At 44.1% G+C, this 10,593-nt stretch overlaps 1 protein-coding gene across 2 annotated transcripts; it reads left to right on the top strand.

Moving 5' to 3' along the window:
- The first annotated feature begins 966 nt into the window (after positions 1-966).
- On the top strand, positions 967-9,699 carry Enpp5 (ectonucleotide pyrophosphatase/phosphodiesterase family member 5). Of its 2 annotated transcripts, none has more exons than XM_048445215.3 (4): positions 967-1,121; positions 3,560-4,423; positions 6,003-6,179; positions 8,377-9,699. In XM_048445215.3, exons 2-4 carry the CDS (start codon positions 3,595-3,597, stop codon positions 8,787-8,789), a joined length of 1,419 nt encoding a protein of 472 aa, XP_048301172.1. In that variant the 5' UTR covers positions 967-1,121; positions 3,560-3,594; the 3' UTR covers positions 8,790-9,699. The 2 variants fall into 2 exon arrangements, with proteins under 2 accessions (XP_048301172.1, XP_048301174.1); XM_048445217.3 differs by having other exon boundaries at positions 985-1,121; positions 3,851-4,423.
- Positions 9,700-10,593: the final 894 nt, after the last annotated feature.

Raw genomic sequence — 10,593 nt, 5'->3', positions numbered from 1 at the left:
TCAGGACCCCGACTACAACCCTTCAGGCCTTAAACTGTCATTAATTACATTTTAAAAGTCAGTTCGCCACAATAAAAGAAAAAGATGAAACTGAATCACTAACAAACCAGAAATGTGGGTGCCTTCCTGAAACGACAGGTTTAATGCACTGTGGACATAGAAGCATCTGGAGCCCGGCAACCATCCAGACAGTTCTGCTTTCCTCCCAGAGTAAATTACTCCAACCGAGCCTGGCTTGGTTTAACTGGAGCTTTTGGGGGGCTATTGTTTGGGTAGTCTGAACCGCAAACTACAGAGTTACAGAGCTGACTAGATTCCCGAAGCCTTTTGCAGACAAAGTACTCGACATCAGCTATTCATGAACAGAAGAATTAATGAGGGTTAGGGATATAGCTTGGTTGAGGGAGTACTCAACTGGCATCCAGGAAAACCTGGATTCAATTCCCAGAGCCTCATAAAACCAAGCATGGTGATGTACGCCTGTAAACCCCAGCATTTAGGAGGACAGGCAAGAAGGTCTTAGGTCAGAGGTCATCCTGGCCTACAAACCGAGTTCCAGGTCAGCCTGAGCAAAATGAGATCTTGTCTCAAACAATAAACATCATCTCACGACAATTCTTAGATAGCCTGGTGACCCTCCTCCAATGCAAACCTACAGAATGACGTCACCAGTTTATGATAAAGGGAGAAGAAAACTCAGGCAAGTGATAGAACACAAGTGGCTGTAACAAACATGAGTTTCAGACTATCAACCCTGGGATAGGACATTATGGTCCCGCAGCATCAGTGAGGTAACAGGCCTAATAGAACAGTTCCAAGTGACAGGCTTTTTCGGAGCCTGTTCACCAGGTCCCCCTCCTCCAAACCCAGGCAGCGCCCGCCCCCGCTTCCACTGACTGACAGGCAGTACAGCTACTCCTAGGGGCGGATATTTTGCCCGGGTAGAACGACAAGCCTGAGGGAGCCAATGGCGTTCCAGTAACGGGGTGGGCGGCGACGGGTCAGGTGCTCTGTGCTGGGGCTCCGTGCAGGTGAGCCTAGGATCTGGGATCCGCCGGCGTCCCTTGCTCCCGGCCACCTCCCCGCCCCTAACGCTCCGGAACCGACCGACCACAGCGCGGGTGAGTCCCCCGGAATGAGTGGCCTCCCTCCCGAGGCCCACACTGGGGCTATCACCCGTCCGGGGTTGGGGGCGGGAAGGCCTAGTAACCCCGATGGTGAAGAGCCGGTGCACCCCACCCCCTCGAACACCTTTCTATAAACCCACTCCTCTTCCCTGCCCTCTGCCTTTGATTGGTGCTCTTGATTGCACAGGCAGTGGGGGTGGGGGAAGCTGGGGCTAGGAAGGACTGGGAAGGCCAGCGTGATTTGCATCCAGATCTAAAGGTTTTCAGGGCTTTGTGCCATTTCAACATAAAAAAGAAAGAGAACTGTCCTTTTTTCTCATCTCTACCCTCACCTGCTCTATGTCACCGACGTATTTATGTTGGTTTTTATTGACAAACATTTCTGAGCTTTAGACAGCACTTCATGTCTTCTCAGCTCAGTTTGCCCCAGGAAAACAGTTTTCTTCTATTTACTGCAATTAACTGAATTTCCTAAAATAGATGAAAATCAGATGTTCCGTGCAATTGATTCTTTCTTGGCGTTAAATTATGTTTGATTGGTAATAAGTTTCCCTCGTGTTAGTGGGATGGGAGAAAAAACTGGGGGAAGAAATAGAGGAAAGAACTGGGATGGGTCACAAAGGTTAGTCAGGATACTTGCAATGTCCTGCATACAATTAACACCCCCATTGCAGCCAGAATTGGGGGAAAAAAAAAAAAAGAGTGGCATTCATGATACAACATTAAATTTATGTTTGGAATCATTGTCTTGAGACCAGTGTTTAAAAGAGTTTTAAATTTAGGTGAAACTACAGTTAAAAACAAAACAAATCTTAGTCCGGAGGTGGTGGCGCACACCTTTAATCCCAGCCCTTGGGAGGCAGAGGCAGGCAGATCCTTGGGAGTTCAAGGCCAGCCTGGTTGGTCTACAAAGTGAGTTCCAGGATAGCCAAGACTACACAGAGAAACCCTGTCTTGAGAAACCAAAAAAACGAAACAAAAACCATATCTTACCTTAAGCTCCTATGTATCATTTGCATACAGCTCGTGCAAGCAAAGCCAGCATGCCACACAGGTTACATTCACCTCAGTCTAGAATATAGCAGGGCAAGACTGGGCCTCTTCTGAGTTATGGTAATGTCTTCACCGTGTTTGAATTAGGAAGACGCTAAAGCTGAATATAAGAGATTTCTTTGCATGAAGCGTGGTTAGAGTTCTTCATTGTTCTTTGAGGGAAAAGTATAAGGTGCTCCTCCATGTCCAAGCCTGATAAGAACTGGTAAGATTCGCACAGGATCATTTGTCCATGCTTCTTCTTTGCATTGACTTTTAAGAAACGTGCAAGTGTTAAAGAAAAACAAATGTGGATTCAAAGAAATTGAATCTTGGGAAATGATTTCTCGATGCTGACTGATTGTAACCTGGATCAAATTGGAGTAGTATGCTTCCATTTATACTTAGGTTAGAATCAGTTTGTGCAGTGCACAGAACCCTAAGCTTTGATTGTTAACCAATGAATATAGATTACATTTTCTAAATATAGTTGAAAGTCACAAATTTTATTTCATTCAAGAAACCATGTTTAGTTGGGCAGTGGTGGAGCACACCTTTAATCCCCGCACTTGGGAGGCAGAGGCAGGTGGATCTCTGGGTTTGAGGCCAGCCTGATTGATAAAGAGAGTTCCAGGACAGCCAGGGCTACACCACGAAACCCTGTCTGGAAAAAACAAAACCAACCAAACAAAAAAGAAACCATTTTTTTTTTTTGGTTACTTTTCTCTTTATAAAAATACCTTTTAAGACAGAAGATTCAAGCATAGGGGTTGACTATGAAAATGTATATTGTGTGTGTGTGTGTGTGTGTGTGTGTGTGTGTGTGTGTGTGTGTAAGTACCACTATTGAATAAGTTAATAGTATTTTCTGTTGCTAAGTTTCTGTATTTGTCCTATTTATAATAAAGTCAGGAGTCCCTTAACTATATAGAAGTTTCTTGACAGAATTCTGGGCTGGGCATGTAAGATGGCTCAACAGGTCAGGTGCTTGCAGATAAACCTGACAACCTGAATTCAATCCCAGGGGCCCACATAGTGGAGGGAGAGAAGAAGCTCTCAGAAATTGTGCTCTGATTTCCACAGGCACATTATGGCCTGCGTGTGTATAAATGCACTACACCACACACACACACACACACACACCAAATAAAAAGGTAGTAAGAATTTGAAAGCATTCTAGATCATTCTGAAAGTGTCTTTCTTTAAGGAATATATTTTGATGGTTCAGTGGAAAGTAAAAAGTTGTGTGTTTTTTTTTTTTATGGTACTTAAGCTTTTTGGCCCTGGTGTCCTGTTGTCAAGTGGAGTTCTGCACCACAATTTTTCCAGGCTGTGACTCAGTTTAGAAGAAAATGTACAAATCCCAGCTGTTACCATTACCTTCTCTGTTTATTCTGCAGATTGCCTTATGCTGGGCTGATCAAGGACTTTGAAAATGATTCCAGAGTTTTTCGTGCTGTCTTGCACACTGGCTGCCCTAACTCATTCAACTGCATTTTCTCTCCAGTCAGAGCAGCAGAAGGTTCTAGTGGTTTCCTTTGATGGATTCCGCTGGGATTACTTATATAAAGTCCCAACACCTCATTTTCATTCTATCATGAAATACGGTGTTCATGTGAAGCAAGTCACTAATGTCTTTATCACGAAGACCTACCCTAACCATTACACTCTGGTCACTGGTCTCTTTGCAGAGAATCATGGGATTGTTGCAAATAACATGTTTGATCCTATTCTGAACAAATCTTTCTCTTTGGAGCACATGGACATTTATGATTCTGAGTTTTGGGAAGAAGCCACACCCATATGGATTACCAACCAAAAAGCAGGGCACGCTAGTGGTGCAGCCATGTGGCCGGGAGCAGACGTAAGGATCCACGAGACTTTCCCTACCCACTACCTACCTTACAATGAGTCTGTTTCCTTTGAAGACAGAGTTGCCAAAATCATTGAATGGTTTACAGCCAAAGACCCCATCAACCTCGGCCTTCTCTACTGGGAAGAACCTGATGACACAGGCCACGATGTGGGGCCTGACAGTCCTCTCATGGGGCCCGTCATTTCAGACGTCGACTCCAAGTTAGGATACCTGATAAAAATGCTGAAAAAGGCCAAGTTGTGGAATAATGTAAACCTAATCGTCACGAGCGATCATGGAATGACCCAGTGCTCTAAGCAGAGGGTGATAGAACTGGACCGCTATCTGGATAAAGACCACTATACCCTGATCGACCACTCGCCTGTAGCTGCCATCCTGCCAAAAGAAGGTAAGTCTGACCTCACGCCCATCTGAGCCTAGCACTGCACGCGCCCAGCGTTTAAGCTTCTGTCCATCTGAAAGTCAGTGCACTTGTGTCCTGACAGTGTACTAAGATTTAGTTCTTAGACTTTGAAAGCAACGATCTCTTTTCTCAGAGTATAATTCCCCCGCCTAAATTCTGACACCTGGACTATAGGTTTTAAGCATTTTAGAATCACAAAGTATGATAAAAATAATTATGACCCCCCCCTTCTCAGGAGAAATGGATATGGCATTTGAATATAATTACAGTCATCTCTTGGAAGCCTGTGACCATCAATAGACTCTTGATGAAGACCCCTTTACCAGAGAAGCAATAGAGAATAAGAAAGAGAAAGGGTGTCTGTCAATCTCGGGCTTATTTTCATTTTGGTCAGCAAGTTTTAAGAGCACCTTGCATTCTTTGTAAAAATCCTCAGTGTTGGCTACGTTTTAAAGATCGGTAAACCTTTAACACCCAGAAGCCGCAATATGTGTAGCTGAACGTGCAAGGCCCGCCTTTCCGAAAGGAGCTGTAGCACCTTGGAGGGTTGGACTAAAGTATCAAGGGAGAGAATGGATTTTGCAAAGCAGTGCTACCTCACCAATGGGACTTGTGCGCTCTCAGGGGAGCTAAGCAGAATCTATTACGTAGCCACGTGGAAGTATGCATGTGTGCCTGTACACACCATTTACAACTCATAGGTCTTATCAATTCATCAGATTCCCTTAGGCACTGGAGTGCTATCGTGGCATTCTCTTGTTGAGGTGCGGGGACTAGGGAGAGAGAGGACAAATGGATTTGATGAACCAAAGTTAAAGATAGTGGCGAAGTGTGGTCCATTGGAAATTCTGGGCTATTCTCCAGTTCCCCCAATATATTAGGGGCTTTCCATTTCTTTTTCTTTTTTTAATATTTATTTATTTATTATGTATACGATAGTCTGTCTGTGTGTACGCCTGCAGACCAGAAGAGGGCACCAGACCTCATTACAGATGGTTGTGAGCCACCATGTGGTTGCTGGGAATTGAACTCAGGACCTTTGGAAGAGCGGGCAATGCTCTTAACCGCTGAGCCATCTCTCCAGCCCGGGGCTTTCCATTTCTAAGGCTGCTCGCCACCTGTGACCATCCTCTCCCTACCTGTCACCTCCACATACCATGCTCTTCTCCAGAGACTCTGTCCCTACATCCATAGTGACTGACTGCCACGTGTTTAGTCTCAGCCGTGTTCTCATTTGGGTTTCACAGAACCTTGGTATTTGGTAGCGTCTATAAGACAGATGATGTGTGTGCATCCATCTGCATGTTTACCTCTTCAGAAAGTAGTGATGCCTGCTTCTCTTAAAGGCCCTTTATTCTGTAAGAGAATTTGTTAATGTTAGAGGAGTAGCCATTGCTATTTTCCCCTCCAGAGTCTTTCTTCTTCAGGGTACGGAGTCCAACCACACATGACTCCTCTGTTCCCTTGTGCTTGCCCTCCAAGTCCTTTTCATCAGCTGGGAGTCTCCTGTGTCTGCAGGAATGCGAGTCTTGTTCTGGGAACCTCTCTCTTCCTTCCTCCGTAGGGAAATTCGATGAAGTCTATGATGCGCTGGCCAGTGCCCATCCCAATCTAACCGTCTACAAAAAGGAGGAAATCCCAGAACGATGGCACTACAAGCACAGTGATCGGGTTCAGCCAATCGTAGCGGTGGCCGATGAAGGGTGGTATATTTTGCAGAATAAGTCAGATGATTTCCTGTGTGAGTATGTTATCGTATTTCTTCCCATTCTGCACCGTTTCTTGCTAACCTGGAGGCTGTGGGTAATACAGCAGTTTACTTGCTGAGTTTTCTTCACTCTCTGTTACTTTACTGTTGAAGGATCTGTGTTGTATCAATATTCACCTAGAAATGTTTCTTAAGATATACCCATGAGAGACATACAAGGTTGGTGGCAGACATGCTTTGCCTAGCATGTAATAAGGCCCTGGGCTTGATTCTCAACTCTGGGAGAAAAATGTATAAAAATGAGTTGCTGTCCTGTTCAGTGACTGAAAGCAAAGTAGTTGCATGGCCGTGTAATTGTGGTGTGTGTGTGACTCCGAACAGCAGATATGTACAGCGAAGCATTTGTACCCACACATAATCTGTAAATCATGATTTGATCACGCCAAGGAAGCCGGGGAGGCTGTGTCATGGGAATCATTTCTACCTTCATTTGTTCCATTAACAGACTCTGCAGGTCTGAGCAGTCACTCAGAAAAGGTCTGCTATCTTTTGTAAAAAATACATATATTTTAAGTTAACATCCATTTAAGTTAACATCATTGGTCTTTGGTTCTGTGAACTGCAATTGCTCAATGGGATGCTCACATTTATTTTTTGATAGAAAAACCTCAGTGATTCTGTTTTGAGTAAATTATGCTCATTTAGCCCGTGGATAGGCTGCTACTATGGTCCTTTTCTGCCATAATTCTACAAATTACTGAGTCCAAAGGCAGGCGTTCTCAAAGAGCATCCCTTGGCAGAACAGTATCTAGATCAGCTGGAAATGGCTGGAAAGGCACATCCTTGGGGCCAGTCTAGATGTGCTGAATTGGACACTGGGAGGACATGGCCTAGCCCTCAGTCTTTATGTGGCCCCAAGGAGTCTCATCCACAGTGGCATCTGAGAACCATCTCCCTTGGGTACTCGTTATTAAATACTGCCCATTAAACCAAACATCCATTTTAACAACTACCATTATTTAAGATTTCCTCTTAAATCTGGTTCTCTGGCACATGTTATATGAAAGAATTATTACTGCTTTCTTATATAACGTAGAATCTAGATCTCAACTTCTCACGGAAATGATGGCAACCACCCTTAAGTCAATTATGGATAATATTATATAATGGTTTATTTTCAATGTTATTATCAGTTAAGCAGACAAGCAAAGTACCCTGTCTGAGACTTGCTATTGGCTAATAAGCCCAGCATCAGTCTTCCTTGAATAAATTGAAAAGAATTATGTCATTTAGAATGACTTCTGCAGGTGGATCAGATTGACAGGAAGACTTCAGATTACTTTTGAAATGACAGATGGCTGACTTTCAGAGAGTGGACTTGCATTTTCATTTTCTACATTTGACTGCTGTTGTGAATTGTAACAAGGATAAGGAAGAGAACTGGAGTCACGAGTCATTTTTATTACTCTTCAATAGAACTCTGTCAGTTTTCATAGGTCACCAACTTCACAGTAACTATTGCTATGCCTTAGCTCTGATACCATGTCAGCCAGCCATTCAATTTTTAATAAGCAGCTCTAATCCTTTGCTTTGGAATGGAATCACTGAGTATGCGCGTCAGAAGACCGACCTCTTGAGTTTTTATTTGTAGTCACACTAAAGCACAGAATACTAAGCTGTGTCTTGATCTGAGCCACGGAAGTCCAAACTTCTCACTATGCCTACACGTCCTGACCTGTTTCTCGTAGTGGGTTGTAGCTGTGACTAAAGAATATGATTGTTGTACCGTCTTGTGTTTATGCATTGCTTTCACTTTCTATTGGGGATTATGGGGTTTGCTTTTACTATTAAGACTAACACCACCTTACTTTAGAATGACTAGACATTGTAGCTACCCTGTAAGTATTTGCTAAACATCAACCAACCATATACAAAACCAAAATCAACCATCCACCTGCATTTCCCACCTTGACTTGACCCAGCTCTGCACTGTTCCCTTGCTTCTTTGCTGTTTAAGGGGTATAGACTATAAGGAAGATTTGTAACCATTTGACATTTGATTTCTTGAAGTGATTTGTGGGGTTGACAGCAGCAGAGATTAGAAAAAGATGATTTCGTTTTTGTAAAGTGAAATGGGATAAAATTGAGGTCAGAACTTGACTGTACAATAATTCTTTCCTTTTGAATGCCATCGGGTTGGCTAACTTATTCATGCATTTTCTCTTCACAGTAGGCAACCATGGTTATGATAATGCATTAGCAGAAATGCATCCAATATTTTTAGCCCACGGTCCTGCCTTCAGAAAGAATTTCACAAAAGAAGCCATGAACTCCACAGATCTGTACCCACTGCTCTGCCACCTCCTCAATATCACCGCCCTGCCACACAATGGATCATTCAGGAATGTCCAGGATCTTCTCAGTTCCGCAACTCCAAAAGTTACTCCTTACACACAGAGTACCACACACAAGCCAGGCGAGTATGAGCAAGAGGAGTCGTACCCCTATTACATAGGCATCTCTCTCGGCAGCATTATAGTCGTCGTATTCTTGGTAGTTCTCGTTAAGCATTTAATTCACAGCCAGGTGCCTACTTTACGATATATGCAGGTTGAAGTTGCTCAGCCATTGCTACAAGCGTAGTGCTTCTTTAACCTGGAATTGCATATCGAAGTAGAGGCTGCAAACTTCTATCGAGGGTGAACCTTCAACTTCTAGGAAGCTAATTCCTAGACATCTGCGGAGGCCATCCAGCAGTTAATCTTGGGGCACACTCACACCTACCTACATACACACAGACAGATCAGAACGTTCCTGTCTGTACATGATCAAAGATGTCGGTGAGAGTCCATCACCACTGCTTCCTCTGACTTAGGGGTAGATCCTGCTGTACTGGGGTTGGCACGTACGTACAGTGTACAGACATAACAGCTTTGCACTATTGACAGTACCTCAGACGTTGCACTTTCCTATCCTACGAGGTACCTTTCTCTGAAATGCACTTTATAACTGTGCCTAGTAACCTGGTTGACAATGGCAACCTTTTGCATCTCTATCACCAAATACTAGCATTTCATGTACAGACTGAGGGAAGTTTCTAGCAATTCTAGAATGATGTAGAAATCTGTCTCCTTGAATGGGAGGAGGAAGAGAAAGGGAAGGTGTTGAAAACTCAAGGGGACCAAGTTTGTGGCATGCATGTTGGAGAGATGCATTTCCAGCAGCAGGTTGCATTGTGGGCATTTCTAGTTCCGTCTCCTCACCAAGGAGCAAAGTTTTCATTTACTTCTTTCCTCCAGTAGATTCAGACACTGAAAGATGCATTCTAAAGATCTTCCCATTAGTCACTGCTTCCTGTTGATGAGTCCTAGTCCTGACTCCATCATGAGGATGCCAGGCACATAGACCTCCTTTCTGTGCAGTGTAGCCAGGGGTCTGAAGGGCAGAGACCAGACACCGTCTCTGCAGTGTTTGTATTCTGCCTGTCATTATTTGCATATTTACTAATAACGCTATTAATCACATTAAAAATCAAATGAGATTAAAAAAAATAGCATTTGGTTTTGCTTATTTGTTGTTTCCGATGGCATGACGTGAAGTACAAACATCTTTTAACTCCGAGACTTTCAAAACCCAGAGTTGCATAAGAGGACAAACCATATTAGGTGGCATAGGCCACCTAACCCTTGGAGAGGGGTCTGTGGAGCCTGGAAAACAAATCGAGCAGGACTTCAAATGAAATGCGCACACTGTCACTGCAATAACAAAGGGTGCCTCTAGTGGGAGGTGGAGTCTCTTGGTGATAAGAGGTATGGGAACACGCAGAAACTTGGATGACTTGATTTTGTTTCAGGAAATAGTTGCATATCCAGCTGCCAAGTGTTTACTGAAGTCAGAGGTAAATCCCTTTCTAGCTGTACCACTGCCCAGCTCGTCGCCTGGAGCTTCCTCATCATCTCAGCCCCCCGTGTCCCAGCAGCTTAAAGCTGTGTCTTTAGATGGCTAAGCAGTGAAGAAGTTGGGGTGACAGAGGACCCGCAAAGAAAAGCTTTCTCTAGAAACGACACCAAGATAGCCACGAAGCCCACAGAGCACAGGGCGAGGGTCGTCTGCATAGTCACACACCGCTAGCTATTGGCTAAAGTGGCATGGCAATTTCCGGGCCAAGGGACCAGCTCTGTGTGGAAAGTAGAGTGACAGAAACTGGATTTTAAGATGTTCCCTAAAGTGAGGTGAATCATTGACAAGGATTGTGCTGCTAATAATGTCCTGTAAAGGATGCTAGTCTATAATTTCCATTTCGGTAGAGACCTCTGAATAGGGCAGAAGGGAAAGGATGAAAATAGATAGTCAGGATTCCAGAAGATGCCGGGAGGTCAGATGTCGGTGGCGGATGGCTCGTGAGTGTGCACTCTGGCTGTCTACGTGTGCACACGTGGTGACCGAC

The sequence above is a fragment of the Myodes glareolus genome, chromosome 18, assembly GCF_982192425.1.
Source record: "Myodes glareolus chromosome 18, mMyoGla1.1, whole genome shotgun sequence".
NCBI lineage: Eukaryota > Metazoa > Chordata > Mammalia > Rodentia > Cricetidae > Myodes > Myodes glareolus.
The sequence above is the reverse complement of the archived record's forward strand: the minus strand, read 5'-3'. Positions and strand labels throughout refer to the sequence as shown.